The sequence below is a fragment of the Ascaphus truei genome, chromosome 1 (assembly GCF_040206685.1).
Source record: "Ascaphus truei isolate aAscTru1 chromosome 1, aAscTru1.hap1, whole genome shotgun sequence".
Lineage (NCBI taxonomy): Eukaryota > Metazoa > Chordata > Amphibia > Anura > Ascaphidae > Ascaphus > Ascaphus truei.
Genome location: NC_134483.1, coordinates 532,863,108 through 532,883,139, shown reverse-complemented (window position 1 = coordinate 532,883,139; position 20,032 = coordinate 532,863,108). Strand labels below are relative to the sequence as shown.

Genomic DNA, 20,032 nt, shown 5'->3' with positions numbered 1-20,032 from the left:
GAGGAAGGAGGGGGAGAGAGAGAGCAATGGGGGGGAGAGAGAGCAATGGGGGGGAGAGGGAGCAATGGAGGAGTGAGAGAGAACGAGCACAATGGGGGGGGAGAGTGAGAGCAATGGGGGGAGAGAGGAAGAGCGCAATGGGGGGGGGGGGAGAGGGAGCAATGGGGGTGGAGAGAGCGAGCGAGCATGAGCACAATGGGGGGGAGAGAGAGCAATGGGGGAGAGAGGAGGGAAGGGGGTAGAGAGAAAATGGACAGATACACACACACAGAGCCCCTATTCAGCCAATGACACGCCCCCTCTCCTAATAGCCACGCCCCCCACTCCTGCTCTAAAAATGTTGCAGGACAGCGATCGCTCATGCTTGGAGAGCTTGTGACATCACCACTCTCCAAGCATGAGCGAGGTCAGCGGCAGCGGAGCCGCAGCCACTCTGTGACACACTGATGTCAGGGAGCTGGGGAGCGAGCGGATTGTACCATCTCCCGGCGGGGGGGGGGGCGCTACCCAGCAAGCGTTCTACTAAAGCCTTCAAAAACACACAGCATCGTTTCTCACATCTAGGTATCGCGTAACACGTAACCAAAATGAACAAAGACAACTTGCTCTGAACCGGGGATCAACGTTACACCCCCCCCCTCCCCGTGGAATGGTACGGTCCTGTTGCTGGGGACTCTCGCTGTAGTGTGTGTTGTGTTTGCGGTCGCGAAAACCGTTGTGGGGTTTTGAAAGGGGGCCGCGCGCACAAACTGTGCACGCGACATCAGCCCAGGCGCGCGGGGAAGAGGAGGCGCGCGGACAGCGGGGAAGAGGAGGCTCGCGGACAGCGGGGAAGAGGAGGCGCGCGGACAGTCAGTTGATACCGAGCGATCTTAACGGGACAAGCGGTCGGACATGTTCTCTGCCGGTCTCTGAGGAGGAGAGAAGGGCGCGGAGACCGCGAGGATAACAGGAGAGCCAGAGAATCCCGAGAGGGAGACATGGAGGGGATCGCTTTCTTCCGCCCTCTGTCATCCCGGAGGGGGCACAGATACCAGAGCCTCTCCCCGTCTGTCAGGTGAGGGCCCCGGGCAGGGCAGTGAGGGGAGATCCGGCCTGTCGTGTCATTCATTCTCCGGCCTGTCGTGTCATTCATTCTCCGGCTGTGGCCTGGTACTGTCTGCTATCTCGGGGAGGATAGGGGGGAAGATGGGACACACACACACACACACACACACACACACACACACACACACACACACACTCTCTCTCTCTCTCTCTCTCTCTCTCTCTGACAGGAGGGAGACACACACACGGAGAGTGACAGGAGGGAGACACACACACGGAGAGTGACAGGAGGGAGACACACAATAACACTGGGGGAGAGTGACAGGAGGGAGACACACAATAACACTGGGGGAGAGTGACAGGAGGGAGACACACACAATAACACTGGGGGAGAGTGACAGGAGGGAGACACACACACAATAACACTGGGGGAGAGTGACAGGAGGGAGACACACACACAATAACACTGGGTGAGAGTGACAGGAGGGAGACACAATAACACTGGGGGAGAGTGACAGGAGGGAGACACAATAACACTGGGGGAGAGTGACAGGAGGGAGACACACAATAACACTGGGGGAGAGTGACAGGAGGGAGACACACAATAACACTGGGGGAGAGTGACAGGAGGGAGACACACAATAACACTGGGGGAGAGTGACAGGAGGGAGACACACAATAACACTGGGGGAGAGTGACAGGAGGGAGACACACAATAACACTGGGGGAGAGTGACAGGAGGGAGACAGACACACAATAACACTGGGGGAGAGTGACAGGAGGGAGACACACAATAACACTGGGGGAGAGTGACAGGAGGGAGACACACAATAACACTGGGGGAGAGTGACAGGAGGGAGACACACAATAACACTGGGGGAGAGTGACAGGAGGGAGACACACAATAACACTGGGGGAGAGTGACAGGAGGGAGACACACACACACACACACTGGGGGAGAGTGACAGGAGGGAGACACACACACAATAACACTGGGGGAGAGTGACAGGAGGGAGACACACACACAATAACACTGGGGGAGAGTGACAGGAGGGAGACACACAATAACACTGGGGGAGAGTGACAGGAGGGAGAGACACACACACTGGGGGAGAGTGACAGGAGGGAGACACACACACACACTGGGGGAGAGTGACAGGAGGGAGACACACACACACACACACTGGGGGAGAGTGACAGGAGGGAGACACACACACACACTGGGGGAGAGTGACAGGAGGGAGACACACACTGGGGGAGAGTGACAGGAGGGAGACACACACACACTGGGGGAGAGTGACAGGAGGGAGACACACACACACAATGGGGGGAGAGTGACAGGAAAGGGGACACACACACACAATGGGGGGAGAGTGACAGGAAGGAGACACACACACACAATGGGGGGAGAGTGACAGGAGGGAGATACACACACAATGTGGGGTGAGTGACAGGAGGGAGACACACACTCAAAATGGGGGAGAGACAGGAGGGAGACACACACACACTCACAATGGGGGGTGAGTGACAGGAGGGAGACACACACACACAATGGGGGGTGAGTGACAGGAGGGAGACACACTCACAATGGGGGGTGAGTGACAGGAGGGAGACACACACACAATGGGGGGTGAGTGACAGGAGGGAGACACACACACTGGGGGAGAGTGACAGGAGGGAGATACACACAGTGGGGGAGAGTGACAGGAGGGAGACACACACACACACACAATGGGGGACAGTGACAGGAGGGAGACACACACACACACTGGGGGAGAGTGACAGGAGGGAGACACACACACACACACACTGGGGGAGAGTGACAGGAGGGAAACACACACACACACACTGGGGGACAGTGACAGGAGGGAGACACACACACACACACACACACTGGGGGAGAGTGACAGGAGGGAGACACACACACACACACACTGGGGGAGAGTGACAGGAGGGAGACACACACACACACACACACACACACACTGGGGGAGAGTGACAAGAGGGAGACACACACACACACACACACACTGGGGGAGAGTGACAGGAGGGAGACACACACACACACACTGGGGGAGAGTGACAGGAGGGAGACACACACACACACACACACACACACACTGGGGGAGAGTGACAGGAGGGAGACACACACACACACACACTGGGGGAGAGTGACAGGAGGGAGACACACACACACACTGGGGGAGAGTGACAAGAGGGAGACACACACTGAGGGAGAGTGACAGGAGGGAGACACACACTGAGGGAGAGTGACAGGTGGGAGACACACACACACACACACTGGGGGAGAGTGACAGGAGGGAGACACACACACACACTGGGGGAGAGTGACAGGAGGGAGACACACACACACTGGGGGAGAGTGACAGGAGGGAAACACACACACACACTGGGGGAGAGTGACAGGAGGGAGACACACACACACACTGGGGGAGAGTGACAGGAGGGAGACACACACACACACTGGGGGAGAGTGACAGGAGGGAGACACACACACACACACACACTGGGGGAGAGTGACAGGAGGGAGACACACACACACACTGGGGGAGAGTGACAGGAGGGAGACACACACACACACTGGGGGAGAGTGACAAGAGGGAGACACACACTGAGGGAGAGTGACAGGAGGGAGACACACACACTGAGGGAGAGTGACAGGAGGGAGACACACACTGAGGGAGAGTGACAGGTGGGAGACACACACACACACACAATGGGGGAGAGTGACAGTAGGGACACACACAGACACTGGGGGAGAGTGACAGGAGGGAGACACACACACACACTGGGAGAGTGTGACAGGAGGGAGACACACACACACACACACACAATGGGGGAGAGTGACAGTAGGGACACACACACACACACACTGGGGGAGAGTGACAGGAGGGAGACACACACACACACTGGGAGAGTGTGACAGGACACACACACACTGGGGTAGAGTGACAGGAGGGTGACACACTGGGGGAGTGTTACAGGAGGGAGACACACTGGGAAAGAGCGACAGGAGGGAGACACACACTGGGTGAGGGGGACACACACTGGGGGAGAGTGACAGGAGGGAGAGACACACTGGGGGAGAGTGACAAGAGAGACACACACACACACACACTGGGAGATACAGCTGTAGTGACAGGATGGAGGTCGGATTTCCTGCATCCTGCACCCAATGCAGATATTCCACTCTGCGGGTTTCTTATTCTTTTATGTTGGATTTTAGGGGACCCTGATTTATTTGGCCATTTTTCTTTGTGCACTTGATACGAAAGGGGAGATTAAAATGCAATATTATTGTTGTTACCCAGTTGAATAAGATTGGGGACCCCTGCACTAGTTCCTGTCATTAGTCAAGTTAATTCCGTGATATCCCCAGGGTGCTCAAATAGATCGCTTTAAATGCACAATCATCAAGGGTTAATGGTCAGTTGTGTGTGATCTTGGGGAAACGGGTATTTGGTAATGTTACATAGTTACATAGTAGATGAGGTTGAAAAAAGACGTACGTCCATCAAGTTCAACCTATGCTAAATTTAGACAACAGATACTTTATCCTATATCTATACTTCCTTATTGATCTAGAGGAAGGCAAACAAAAAACCCCAGTGACACATTATCCAATGATATCCCATAAGGAGGAAAATAAATTCCTTCCTGACACCAATAATTGTCAATCGGATTAATCCCTGGATCAACATCCTTCCCATGTTTACTTATTTGGTATATCCCTGTATAACTTTCCTTTCTAAAAGATGTTACCTTTTTTTGAACAAATCTATTGTATCTGCCATCACAGTCTCCATGGGTAATGAATTCCACATTTTAGCTGCCCTTACTGTAAAGAACCCTTTCCTTTGTTGATGGTGAAATCTCCTTTCCTCCGACCTAAAGGGATGACCCCGAGTCCTTAGTACTGCCCGTGGGATGAATAGTTAATTTGAAAGCTCTTTGTATTGTCCCTGAATATATTTGTATATCATTATCATATCCCCTCTTAGACGCCTCTTTTCTAATGTAAATAAATCTAATTTAGCTAGCCTCTCCTCATAAGTTAGATTGTCCATCCCCTTTATTAATTTGGTGGCTCTTCTCTGCACTCTAGTTCCAGAATGTCTTTTCAAAGGAGTGGTGCCCAAAATTGTACTAATGCTTTGTACAGGGGCATACTTATGTTTTCTTCCCTTCCATCATTGCCCGTTTAATGCAAGATAAGATCTTGTTTGCCTTTGCAGCTACTGCATGACATTGGGCACTATTGCTAAACCTGCTGTCTACAAGCACTCCTAAATCCTTCTCCATCAAGGATTCCCCTCATTTATCCCAATTTAATGTGTAAGTTGCCAGTTTATTCTTGCTTCCCAAATGCATAACCTTACATTTATCTGTATTAAACCTCATCTGCCATTTACCTGCCCACGTTTCCAGTCTCTCCAAGTCCTTCTGGAGAGAAATTATATCTTGTTCTGATTCTACTACCTTACACAATTTAGTGTGATCACCAAATGGTGGAGACTTTGCTCTCGGTGCCAACCTCAAGGTCATTAATAAACAAGTTCAAAAGCAGGGGTCCCAGTACCAATCCCTGTGGTACTCCATTCACAACTTTAGCCCAACCTAAATAATTTCCATTTATGACAACCCTCTGTTGTCTATCCTTCAACCAGTTTTCAATCCAGGTGCAAATATTTTTACAGAGCCCAATTTGCTTTATTTTGTACACTAACCTCTTGTGTGGAACCGTATCAAAAGCCTTTGGAAAATCTAAGTAGACCACATCAACTGCATTACCCTGGTCTAAATTCCTACTTACCTCCTCAAAGAAACAAATAAGGTTAGTTTGGCAAGATCTATCCTTCATAAATCCATGCTGACTATTACTAATAATTTTGTTTTCCATTAGGTATTCCTGAATATTATCCCGTATTAAACCTTCAAGTAGTTTCCCTACTTTTGAAGTCAGGCTTACAGGTCTGTAATTTCCCGGTTGTGATCTAGCTCCCTTTTTAAATATAGGCACCACATCTGCTTTACGCCAATCTTGTGGTACTGAGCCTGTGGAAATGGAGTCCTTGAATATTAAATATAATGGTTTTTGCTATTACTGAACTTAACGCCTTGAGAACTCTTGGATGTATGCCATCGGGGCCAGGTGCCTTATTTACTTTAATTTTTTCAAGTAGCTTATGAACTTCTTCCTCAGTTAACCAATTGTTCATTAATATGGAGGTTGTGGCTTCCTCCTGTGGCGCTACTATTGAACTTGATTCTTCCCTGGTAAACACAGAGGCAAAGAATTTGTTTAATACCTCTGCTTTTTCCTTATCTTCAATAATCTGCCTACCCATCTCACACTGAAAGGGTCCTATATTTTCTTTTCTCATTTTTTTGTTATTAAGGTACTTAAATAACTTTTTAGGGTTGACCTTACTTTCTATTGCAATCCTTTTTTCATTATCCATTTTTGCTAATTTGATTGCCCTTTTGCAATTTTTGTTACATTCCTTATAATTCTGATACGATGTCTCCGTCCCTTCTGATTTAAAGAATCTAAACGCCTTCCTCTTCCTGTCCATTTCCTCCCCTACCTGTTTATTTAGCCACATTGGTTTTGACTTATTTCTTGTATACTTATTACCCAAGGGTATACACTGATAAGTGTGCTTTTCTAACAATGTTTTAAAGGCCGCCCATTTATCTTCTACATTTTTCCCTGCAAAAACATCATCCCATTGTATTACTACTAGATTAGACCTCAGTTTATTAAAATCTGGCTTTCTAAAGTTTAAGGTCTTTGTTGAACCCAAGTAATCTGTTTTTTGATAATTTATTTAAAATGAGACCATGTTATGATCACTGTTACCCAAATGTTCCAGGACTTGAATATTTGTTATTACTTCTACATTGTTTGATATGACCAAATCCAGAACTGCCCCTCTCCTGGTTGGTTCCTCAATAATTTGGGTCATATAATTGTCTTTAAGCACCCCCAAAAACCTGTTTCCTTTTGTTGTAACGCTAATCTCATTGCCCCAGTCTATGTCTGGATAATTAAAATCCCCCATTATGCAAACATGACCCAGTTTTGATGCCTTCTCCATTTGCAAAAGTATTTTAGCTGCCTCAATCTCACAGATATTTGGTGGTTTATAGCATACTAGCTGATATACCCGGCGTTGCCCGGCATTGAATTCTCCCACTCCCCCCTCTCTCCGCTCCCCCTCCCTCTCTTTTTTTCTTCGCTCCCCCTCTCTCTCTCCCCCCCTTCCCCTTTCTCCCCCGTTAACAGCAATCGGTGCCCCCCTGCACATGAATGTGGCCCCCGTGTTAATAGCTGGGTTCCCTCCTCCCCCCCGTTCAAAGCTCCGGCCCTTCCCCCCTTCACACCTCCGTTCCCCCCCTCCCCCTCTAACATGTCCAATTCCCCCCCTTCAGAGCTCAGTGGGTGGGTGAGTGACTGGGTGGGTTGACTGAGGGACTGAGTGAGTGACTGGGTGGGTGACTGGGTGGGTGGGTGGGTGACTGAGTGACTTGGGTGACTGAGTGACTTGGGTGACTGAGTGACTGGGTGGGTGGGTGAGTGACTGGGTGGGTGGGTGAGTGACTGGGTGGGTGGGTGAGTGACTGAGTGACTGGGTGGGTGAGTGACTGAGTGACTGGGTGGGTGGGTGACTGAGTGACTGGGTGGGTGAGTGACTGGGTGGGTGAGTGACTGGGTGGGTGAGTGACTGGGTGGGTGAGTGACTGGGTGGGTGAGTGACTGGGTGGGTGGGTGAGTGGGTGGGTGGGTGACTGAGTGACTTGGGTGACTGAGTGACTTGAGTGACTGAGTGACTGGGTGAGTGACTGGGTGGGTGAGTGACTGAGTGACTGGGTGGGTGGGTGAGTGACTGGGTGGGTGGGTGAGTGACTGAGTGACTGGGTGGGTGAGTGACTGAGTGACTGAGTGACTGGGTGGGTGGGTGGGTGAGTGACTGGGTGAGTGACTGAGTGACTGGGTGGGTGAGTGACTGAGTGACTGGGTGGGTGAGTGACTGGGTGGGTGAGTTGAGTGACTGGGTGGGTGAGTGACTGAGTGACTTGACTGAGTGGGTGGGTGACTGACTTGAGTAACTGGGTGGGTGGGTGACTGAGTGACTGGGTGGGTGACTGAGTGACTGGGTGGGTGGGTGAGTGACTGGGTGGGTGGGTGACTGGGTGGGTGGGTGACTGAGTGACTGGGTGGGTGGGTGACTGGGTGGGTGGGTGACTGGGTGGGTGGGTGACTGAGTGACTGGGTGGGTGGGTGACTGAGTGACTGGGTGGGTGACTGAGTGACTGGGTGGGTGACTGAGTGACTGGGTGGGTGGGTGGGGGACTGAGTGGGTGGGTGGGTGGGGGACTGAGTGACTGGGTGGGTGGGTGACTGGGTGGGTGGGTGACTGGGTGGGTGGGTGACTGGGTTGGTGGGTGAGTGACTGGGTGGGTGGGTGAGTGACTGGGTGGGTGGGTGAGTGACCGGGTGACTGGGTGGATGACTGAGTGACTGGGTGACTGGGTGGGTGACTGAGTGACACTGGGTGGGTGACTGAGTGACTGGGTGGGTGGGTGAGTGACTGGGTGGGTGGGTGACTGGGTGGGTGGGTGACTGGGTGGGTGAGTGGGTGGTTGGTTTGGACGTGTTATCTTCCCCCCCCCTGCATCTCTTCCCCCACCCCTGCATCTCTTCTTCCCCCCTGCATGCCTCAACCCCTTCATGCAATCCCCGGAGGCAGCAGGTGTGAGGCGCGGTGAGGCGGCCGTGGCAGCCGCAGCTGTTGGGGAGGATAGCAGCGCGGGGCCTGTGAGGCACGTTGAGGCGGCCGTGGCAGCCGCAGCTGTTGGGGGGGGTGGGGAGGACAGCAGCGCGGGGCCTGTGAGGCATGGTGAGGCAGCTGTGGCAGCCGCAGCTGTTGGGGGGGGGGAGGACAGCAGCGCGGGGCCTGTGAGGCATGGTGAGGTGGCCGTGGCAGCCGCAGCTGTAGGGAGGGGGAAGGACAGCAGCGCGGGGCCTGTGAGGCACGGTGAGGCAGCCGTGGCAGCCGCAGCTGTAGGGAGGGGGAAGGACAGCAGCGCGGGGCCTGTGAGGCACGGTGAGGCAGCCGTGGCAGTAGGGAGGGGGGAGGACAGCGGCGTGGGGCTGTGAGGCGGGCGTGGCAACCGCAGTTGTTGGGAGGGGGAGGACGGCGGCGTGGGGGCTGTGAGGCACGGTGAGGCGGCCGTGGCAGCCGCAGCTGTTGGGAGGGGGACAGCGGCGTGGGGGCTGTGAGGCAGGCATGGCAACCGCAGTACCCGTCCGCCTGCTCGATCACTCACCCGTCCGGCCGCTCCCACGTGGATGTGAGGCGGGAGGCCGCGTGTTGTGGCCGCTCCCCCGCTGTGTCCCGAGTGCTCGCGCCGCTCCCCCGCTGACTGTAGCGGCGCCGGTGTGTGAGCTTGGGGGTGGGGGGAGAGAGAGAGAGAGAGAGAGAGTGACCTTTGGCCTGTCACTCCACCTCAGGCCAATGAGAGGTGTGCGGGGGCGGGCGGCCAAGGGAGCAATCTCATTGGCCTGAGGCACAGGACAACCAGACACGCATACAACACTTTCAGAAATATATAGATAGATTCCCACAAACATTTTCTTTATACTTTTATCTCCACTGCTAATTTCTATCCACAAAGTCTCTACATTTTCATCATTCCCTTCATAGACATCATCCCTTATAATAGGTTTTAGATCCGGTTTAACATATAAACATACTCCACCTCCCCTTCTATTTGTTCGATCCTTCCGAAAAAGAGAATAACCCTCTAAATTAACTGTCCAGTCATGAGTTTCATCCCACCATGTTTCATTCCTTATAATTCTGATACGATGTCTCCGTCCCTTCTCACTTAAAGAATCTAAACGCCTTCCTCTTCTTATCTATTTCCTCCCCATCCTGTATATTTAGCCACATTGTTTTTTACTTATTTCTTTTATACTTATTACCCAAGGGTAAATATACACTGATGAGTGTGCTTTTCTAACAATGTTTTAAAGACTGCCCATTTATTTTATACATGTTTCCCTGCAAAAACATCATCCCAATGTATTACTTGTAGATTAGTCATCAGTTTATTAAAATCTGCCTTTCTAAAGTTCAAGGTCTTTGTTGAACCCAAGTAATCTGTTTTTTGATCATTTATTTCAAATGAGACCATGTTGTGATCACTGTTACCCAAATGTTCCAGGACTTGAATATTTGCCATTACTTCTACATTGTTTGATATTACCAAATCCAGAACTGCCCCTCTCCTGGTTGGTTCCTCAATAATTTGGGTCATATAATTATCTTGAAGCACCCCCAAAAACCTGTTTCCTTTTGCTGTAATGCTAATCTCATTGCCCCAGTCTGTGTCTGGATAATTAAAATCCCCCATTATGCAAACATGACCCAGTTTTGATGCCTTCTCCGTTTGCAAAAGTATTTTAGCTTCCTCAATCTCACCAATATTTGGTGGTTTATAGCATATTCCTACAAACATTTTATTTATACTTTTACCTCCACTGCTAATTTCTAACCACAAGGTCTCTACATTTTCATCCTTCCCTTCATAAACATCTTCCCTTTATAATAGGTTTTAGATCCGGTTTAACATACAAGCATACTCCACCTCCTCTTCTATTTGCCCGATCTTTCCAAAAAAGAGAATAACCTTCTAAATTAACTGTCCAGTCATGAGTTTCATCCCACCATGTTTCAGTAATGCCTATGATATCATACTGCTCCCTTGCAGCTATTAATTCAAGCTCCCCCATTTTATCTGTCGGGCTTCTTACATTAGGAAGCATGCATTTCAGTTTTTTTTCAACCTGTACTATTATCTTATCTGCTCCTTCCTTTCTGCGCCAACTTGGTTTAGTCTTCTAGTATTACCCGTATTTACTATGGGTGTCTCGCTGCTTGTCAAACTCGCCCCCATTCTACCTCCAAAACCCCTTGTGTCCTCATCTATTCCATTTAGTTCATTATCTGTTTCATTCCCCTCCCCCCTCCATCCTAGTTTAAAATCGCCTCTAACCTTTTTAACATTCTCCCCCCTAGTATAGAAGATCCCTCTTCATTGAGGTGCAATCCATCCCTAGAATAAAGATGGCACAAAGATGGAATAAATGTGTGCATGATGAAATAGCTGGAAATGTAAGGGGTTTGGTTAAAAGCCAGGTATATATGCAATTATCACCATTGCTGCTGGAGTCATGCGTAATTCACACAAATTGGTTTGGATTGTAAAACTGAATGTCCTGGCATTGACTTATTGCAAATAAAATGTTCTAAACATAAGCATACGGGGCGTAGCTGTCTGTATATATTATTATGATTATCGTTTATTTGTAAAGCATATTACGCGGCGGGATACAGAGTTCTGTATATTATATAAACGGTTACATACAAATAAGGACAAACATGCACGAACAGACATAGAAGGTAATGAGGGCTTTGCTCGGCTTGTGAGAGTTTACAATCTAAGGCCTGGGTCCCGCTGCTTCCGACGGCGCGCGGGGCTGCGTGCGCGTCACTTACCAGACATGAGTTCCTCCTGAGCCGTCCCCAGTCCCCTCTCGCTGCAAGGCTCGCTGCGCACTGTGACGCGTCAGCCAGCAGGGGATACACGAGGATCGTGATCCCAAGCGGCGACGGGGTGCGGCATGGAGCCAATGAGGGTGCGGAGGAGGGGGAAGGGGGAGGGTGGAAGCTGTCTAGAGCTCCGTTGCCCGTTTCAGGCAGTGCGTGCTGGGGAGGTTGCGGCCAGCTCCGGCTGCTGTAGCTCATCTTCTTCCCGGGGAGGAGAGGCGGCAGCAGCAGATTGGGGGGAGGGGGGTGGGTCTGTGCAAAAGCATGACAGCTCCGGCTGGAATCCTGTCTGCTGCCGTTTTGGCTGCGCCCCCCCGCGCCAAAAACCGGCTCCTTAAAGACAACATATAGCAGTCAAGTGCCTCCACACTCCGCCTGTCTGCAGTGCGGGCGCGTGGTCTGAGGCAGCGGGGCCTTGGCCTAAGGACTAAGGGGCAATGCAAAGAGGTAAAGTGGCTGCTTATTGTGGGACGGAGTATGCTTCGGGTTTGAATATGGTCTAGCCGCACAGCTGATCCCATTAAGGTTTGAGGGTGGGGACTTGGGTGTTATTCGTATGCCAGATTTTTTTAATGATTTGATTAATCAGTGGTACCAAAATGTTGTCACCTTACACTCATTAATTCAAATGTTCAATTTAAATTGCCATACTGAAATTTTTAATTGAAATATTACATTTTTGTACATGTTTATCAAGTGGAAATTTCTACAGCTTATTTTCTTTGTCTTAAAATTGTGATCTGGGAATCTTCCCAGTGCCTCAAAACCCCACTGAATTCAGTTTGTAGAAGAATAGAAGGTACAGGAATTGGAGGGGGATGGTGGAAAGGAAGTAATCAATTAGCAGAATATAAAAGTCTGGCTGGCCATGACCATGCTAAGCTCCTCTTTCACAGACTGTTGGATAGATCTGAGCTGTATGCTGAACACTAACATTTTACCATAAGGCAACAGGGGATTGTTAGAAAACAGATGACCACATCCTCTTGGGCTGTTTGGTACTGAAAGGTCAAAGAATATGCTGCTTGGCATCTTGTCAACAGCAATCTCAGTGAGGGGTTTTCCATGACAGCAGCTAGGATTAACTAACTGTAATGGTATGTGTAATGGGTGAAATCTGGGTAGTGGATACCTTCTTTAGAAACATTCAAGCTGAAGTAAAAAAAATAAAATAAAATGTGTTTATATTTCAAATGAAATGTGTTTTGGGAATGATGTAAACTGAACTTGGGAATTGTCTTAATTCTTCGTCTTCTACCATGTTGTATTACTGCAAGGGTGGCCACCTCCAGTCCTCAAGCACCACCACCTGGTCTGGTTCTAAGGATATCCCTGCTTTAGCACAGATGGCTCAGTCTTTGACTGACTGCACCACCTTTTAAGCAGGCATGTTCCTAAGGCTGCGGTCCCAGTAACTGCCTGTGCGCACGGGGCGGCGTGCGCTGTGCGTGTAAGCACCGCCCCTCAATGGGGCCCGTGCCCAGTAGACACTGTCACGCTGAAGGTGCAGCCGCACCGTGCTGGAAGGTTTTTTTACAACTCAATCAAATTGAGTTCAAACCTTGCGACGGAGGCGTGGCCACGCCCCCACCGGCGGTTCACCCAATGAGGGCGAACCAGCCGTGTGACGTAATGACCACGCCCCCGCAAATCCCCGACCACGCCCCCTCCCATCGCAAGCTTCCCTCTCCTGGAGACCGCAGATCGCGGTTAGTGCTGCGCACGCGCCGCCTAACCCCCCCCCCCCCGCCGGGCGCGCGTCACAGAACGCACTGGGGACTCAGCCTAACACTTGGCCTGTCGGTGGCCCTTGAGGACTGTACTGCATGTTATCCCTTTTGTCGCCGGTGGGGCCTGCAGTGCATTGTTCCTGGATGGAAAAGTGTTGAATACAACCCGTCAGTATCGTTGCCGAAGTGGTTTTCGAACAGGTATTGGAAATGCATAACTTTAATTACATTCTTCTTGGGGTGGATTAAATAAGATAAACAAATAGACCATTTCTAAGAGTTCCCGTTGTAATTTGAAATTCTCTGAAATTATTTGAGGTGACATATACTGTATGGTTTTAAAACCATAATAACACATTATTCATTGTGAGAGTACACCTTTGTTTCTTGAGATGCCTTTAAAGCACTGCTTGGCAAAATCAAACCAACTCGCATGTTTTGTTCCTCAGAAGTTACTACATAACAACACATCAGTGGAAGACGCGTCTCTGTGAGGCCTTTCCCCGCCTAATGTCACTGTTGGACTATTATTACTATTTTTATTTATTTTACTATAAAGTGAGCACAGTATTTGATGGTCTCAACACTTTTCTGTAGTGAGTTTCCATTTGTGAAGCTGTCTGGTGATTGCTGAACTATGGGTACTCTAAGGAGATAAAAAAAAAGCATGCCTGAGCATGTCTTTATCTTCACTGTACAAAGCGCTGCAGACTCTACACGTCCAACAAGAAATACGCGCTTCTTTGGCATTTTAAGACCGCTTTTCAGGCTTTTGACAAAAATATTAGAGGTGCAGTTCCACTTGTTTAATTATCATATTCACTAGTAGTCTAGGTAATGTAGTGTTACATTATTGTATCATTTTTGGAAGTGTCATTAAAAATGACACGGTTTTGAATTTAAGAGCTTAGTCCTGATCAGTAAAACCTTTGGAGTCCTCATAACATTCTTTACTCTGTGAGACATATGATCTTTAAATAGACAAATCAATGTTTATTCAGTGCTATGGATAGTCATGCAAAAGATTGACATGTCGGTTATAAATGACAGCTTAACCTGCCTACACCACACACATTTTTAAGCACAGATTTTATTTTTTTTAATGTAAAATGTGTCCTGGGTCACGCTGGCCAATTGGAAGTCGTAACGTCATCCCTTGCAGCTTACTATTGGCCTGGGTTACCAGGACATTTAAACTTGCAGAGCTGAAATGAATGCTTCCCATCAACCCCACATGTTCTGAGGCTTTAAGAAACTGTTTGAAATTAAAAACGTTGTCGTGAAATTGATATATTCAAGCATCCCCTCCTGCTATCACCAAATGATCCATATAACAGATAGCATCATACATTACTTGGTTATATTGATTTTTTAAAAAAAAATATTTGTCTTGATGTATTAAACACAGTTATTACCTGAATCATTCAGATTAAAATGTTTCCTGATTGGCTATAGTCTGTCTTTTAAATGCCAAGGTAGTATTTCAAGCCTGCTATCCTTGTCAAGGTAGACTCAGTTTTGCAGGTGCCTACACTGAATATACGGAATGTCTTATTGTCTCGTGGACTAAACTTTTTGAAATATGGGAAAGTACACTGAAAGGGTTAAATAAATTAAGCATATGCTTTTGTGATTTAGTGCAATTGCGTGTATATGTTTGTTTTCCATATACTGTATGTAAGGCCAATCCTTTTACCAGCAGCACACTTCATAAAGGGAGGACTGCAGGTAATATGTACAGTCTTCCACAAATGTTAGGCCAATTTCCAAGCTGCATCCGCAATAAGGCTGCGATTTATACAGAAAAACGCCTGTGGTGTCGCCCGTAGCGACACCACACGGCGCAAAAACACATTTTGAAAACGCATCAACTGTCTCCCGCTTTGCAGTAGCAAGCGGGGAGACAATTGAATTTGGTATAGCTACTTATCACGTATGTATGAAACTTGTTTTTTGCGCCGCGCGGTGTCGCTACGGCGACACCACAGGCGTTTTTCTGTATAATCGCAACCTAAGGCTAAGGACATACAGCCTTCGCCCACGTGGAGGCGTGCAAAGGCTGTGACGTCACCTGCGTGAAGCGGGTACGTTTTCAGACCATGGTAGACATGCCATGGGGGCGTCACATTCGCACTCATTGGGCGAACCGCTCATGTGACCTGGCTGTCGCGCCAAGAAATCAGTTTCAACTGATTTCTCGTGCAAAGCGCACCCTCTCCTGCTGCTGCCCGCCCACGCAGTCTATGGGCGCGATCAATGCCTTTAGGCAATGTGATTGCGCCCCGCGCGGTCTGCGGTAGTATGGATCTGCCCTAAGGGCGTTTAATTATACTGTTACTGATATATTGCGTCACAGGGTTAGGTTTTTGGCTCTATATCTCCATTAGGGATGGAAAAATCAATGGCTCCTAAATATTCCCACTTGGCGCCTGTGCTGTGCGCATTTATTGACAAGTCACCACTGCGCAGCTCCGTGAGGAGAACGGGGGAAAGGAGAGCAGAAAGCAAGTTAAGTCTGGGGGTGGGGCTATTTAAATGGGGCTGGGCTAGTCTGAGATAAGCGTAGATGTGTATGTCGGGAGAGTGGGGTCGGAGAGCGAGACTGAGGGACGGGTGCTAGTCGGAGCAAGTATGTGAGAGTTGTACAGCGCTGCTAATTTAAAGTAATAAAAGAAAGTATACTTCAGTTTTTATAGGAAAAAGTATGTAGGGAGAGGCTTGCCTTCACGAGAGCGTAATACCACTGCCTGTCTGCATTTAAGTACCAGTTGTCAGTTGCTATAATGGTGCTGAATTTCTGTACTGGTGATAAATGGTGTTTATATTAAAATCTCTGAAATAGAAAATTATTAAAACATTTCACAATAAACGAGGTAATCTGGAAAAAGCTCACTTTACGGATATCTTTCATAAACTTGTTTGGCTTTATGTATCAGTTATGCAGATGACCATCAAATGTATCCATCTACCACTCATCAGACCAGTCCTTTGTCTCTGACAGCTCCCGCCTCCGTCATCTTATTCTATGTCGCATACAGAGCTTCTCATTATTTCCTCAGACTCGTCCTAGTCTATTCATTGATGTCATAGTGAGTGAAGCTTATCACCGTTTATCCATTCTCCCAAGTATTCAATCCTGGTTTAATATTTAACTCCTTGCTAACTAATAAAAATGGTGGGGAATATTACGAAAATGTAGATAGGTGAGACGGTGCAGCTGCCTTGTGATAAAGATTGCAGACCGGGACTTCTTGGCTGAGTACAAAAGCTTCATTGGCACATATAGCAAAGAGACCAACTCTTACGCGGTCAGAGGCTATTGAGGAGATCAAACCACTGTATTATAAAGTGGCTACGAGGGACATTATATTCATATGGAACAGTCATTGTGATTTGAAGTATTCAACAGTTATATGTGAACTTTTCAAATCTTGGATTCTATTGAGTAGCGTCGCCAGGGGGCGTGAGGCTCCCTTTCTTTCTACTGGGGAATATTAAGTATTTTTACCAAACTGGTGCTTCAAGGGTTAATGTGGTTACTGTTTGTCTTAACAAAGATTGGGTTTATGCCAGGCCAAAACCCTTCCTGGGTCTATGCTGACCTACAAAGAGAGCTTCATGGGGGGGAGCGGGAGGGGGGGGCGACAAGAGGCTACTAAATATCAAACATGGTTAACCTCCCACCCCTCTCCCCCCGAACATTAATCTCTATTGCCCATCTGCACTACCCAGCAACAACCCCCTGTCTATATGAATGACATGCATATTAGCCAAAGCTAGCTAATAAGGCTGTACTGTATGTCAATCAACCAACAAAACAGAACATAAACATTACCAAGATATACCCAGCAAATCTACTTTAAAAACCAGGAAGTATTACCGGTAACTTAATCCATCATATTAGCCTCCAATAACTAATTGCATCCTTTTAAGGGTCCCCAGTGGCAGGTCACCAGCACAGCGGGCTGGGAAGGCAAGAGACCAGAGTTCAAGCTCTGGCAGGAGCATCCCTGACATTGTGTTTTCCTCTGCAAGCGTAATGTTATATTTTAGGGCTTGACCCCGCTGTCTACTACAGCGTCCGCTGTGGCGGACGCTGCACGCACGAGAGCCCTCCCCTCAATGGCGCCGGGCCTGCTGCGAGGGGGGGCCGCAGCGCTGAGGCGCGAGCTGATCCTGCTCTCAATAGAATTGAGAGCAGGACTCGCGTCGAGCGATACGGCATGCCCCCCGGCGGTTCAGCCAATGAGGGCGAACCTGCCGGGTGACGTCATGGCCGGGCCCCCGCCACTCCCCCGCCCCCCCCCCCCCCCCCGGTCTCTCTTCCTGCAGCTCCCTGCAGACCAGGTAATCGGCTGCACGCGCCGCCAATCTCGCGGGCGCGCGTTACAGCGGCGTGACCGGGGCCTTAGCCTTACAGAAACACTGAAACCTGCAGTAAATATGAAGATTGGAAAATACATTGACTAATAGTGTAGTGAGTGCAGCGTACTACCAATTGTAGTGGAGTCAAATACATTAGAGCTTATAGCAAAAAAGATGCACAACACTAAATGAGTGAAAAATCCAGATTCTCATGGATATTGGGCTGACTGAAATTGGGCAAGTTATTATCTTCACAAAACATAAACTTCTACTTTTCTGTAAATGTAATGCATTGCTTTTAATGATGTAGTGAAGCAAAAAGTGACAGCTGAATAATAATTACAACTTTAATACGTTTCAAATAGTGTTGTTCTTCCAATGTGACTTCACAATGAGAATATAGCGTTTGATATGCAGTATCTTACATACATTGTTTGCCCTGATGACCTTCCAATCTATGACCAGGATTCATCAAGTTTTGTTTGTGGGGTATCGCACATCAAAGTATTGAATTGAATGGCAGTTACCGCCAGGTATCCCACATTGCAACTTCAGGAATACCTTTCCTTTGGTGCCTCAGAGCTGTTATATACTGTGTGCGGCTGTGCCAAGGCGCGTGCACATGCCGCATGCTTTTTGTGTGTGTGTGTGTGTGTGTGTGTGTGTGTGTGTGTGTGTGTGTGTGTGTGTGTGTGTGTGTGTGTGTGTGTGTGTGTGTGTGTGTGTGTGTATGTGTGTGTAATTTATTATTTATAAAAAAAAAAACATATTGGTAAAAATAAAATATTTATTCAATTTGTACACACACACACACACACACACACACACACACACACACACACACACACACACACACACACACACACACACACACACACATTTCAGCGCCAGTAGCGGCGCAAAATCATTCTCTTCCCCGTCTTCCCCGCTGTCGGCCGGATGCACGCTCACTACCGTGAGCGCGCGCGCAGCCCTTGTATAGCAGGGCTGACTAACCTCAGCCAATTATAAGTGCCGCGCACGCAGCCACTATATAACAGCCCTCAGGCACAGGGAGATTAGGTCGCAAGGAGCTGACACTGGGATCTGCATTGACGTACGTGTCCTTGTTTTCAGTCGGTGCCTATACTCTACAAACCACTTTTTGAGCCTAGGGAAAGGTTCCAAAAGAAGCATTGTCCAACTTTTAACATTTGATATTTAACGTAAAATTTATATTTCGCAATATATATGGGAAAAGCAGATAAGATTAGGAGGGCCAGTAAGTAGCAAACATGAAGAAATTTGTCAAAGGTTTTTTTTTTTTTCCCCCGCTTAACATTGCTTTGACATTGGTCTAAAGAATTATTACATATAGAAGCTCTGATTTGATATGCTTTTTATCCTCCCCAAACAAGCTCAACATTATAAGGTAAAGCGTCTCTCTTATTCCCCAAGGATATGCGTTATCCTGCACACCATTCTTGAGAAGCCTACTACGCCCAAGAAAATTATAACCCTGCTAATAATCCTCAGAAGTATTAAGTCATTAAATCTTTGGCAAGTGTTTGAAGACATGATCAAAGACTATGTATATTAATGTCAAATTCTGTCAAATAGTACCAATTATTTGCTAATTGTGTATTCATTACGTGCTATCCATAATTGTCATAACTTTATGAGAGTAAGCCTGATGCTAAGAGCATAGCAGGATGCTCGCTCTGCCAGACTGTGCTGGCAAAATGAAGCTAGTAGTTCTCAGAAGCAATCGTCCATAGCAAAGTGTCCATCATGGTTCTCAGTATTAAATCGGTGGGATTTTATATTGGACATTAATGCCTCCATTCAGTGTAGTGAGAAATAAGTGAACACACAAACAATAAATGGATGGAAGTTTAATGCATTTTTTCCGCACTTTCACTTTGTTGAATAAAGGCCTAAGTGAGCTATATCTCCTTTCTGACTTAAACTTGTTTAACAAAAACAAACGACAGTATCGTCTTTCCTCTATGACTGTAAATTAGTCAGTTATTATTATGCCACCAAATTAATAAAGGGGGTGGAAAGTCTGATTTATGAGGAGAGGCAGATTAAATTAGATTTGTTTACATTAGAAAAGAGACGTCTTAGAGGGGATATGATAACGAGATAGAAATATATTCGGGGACAATACAGAGGTTTCAAAATAACTATTCTTCCCAAGGACAGTACAAACGACACAGTATCAACCCTTAAGGTTGGAGGAAATGAGATTTCACCAGCAACAAAGGA

The 20,032-nt window shown here is 48.0% G+C and overlaps 1 protein-coding gene across 3 annotated transcripts in view; it reads left to right on the top strand.

The window, feature by feature from the left end:
• The first annotated feature begins 766 nt into the window (after positions 1 to 766).
• Positions 767 to 20,032, top strand: part of DNAAF9 (dynein axonemal assembly factor 9) — a 109,711-nt gene continuing 90,445 nt past the window's right edge. For 2 of the 3 annotated variants that reach the window (XM_075572652.1, XM_075572651.1), the window contains exon 1: positions 767 to 1,057. In XM_075572652.1, the coding sequence (XP_075428767.1) occupies positions 981 to 1,057 (77 nt within the window). In that variant the 5' untranslated portion in view covers positions 767 to 980. The remainder of the gene's footprint in view (positions 1,058 to 20,032) is intronic. The other variant, XM_075572653.1, reaches the window with a different exon arrangement.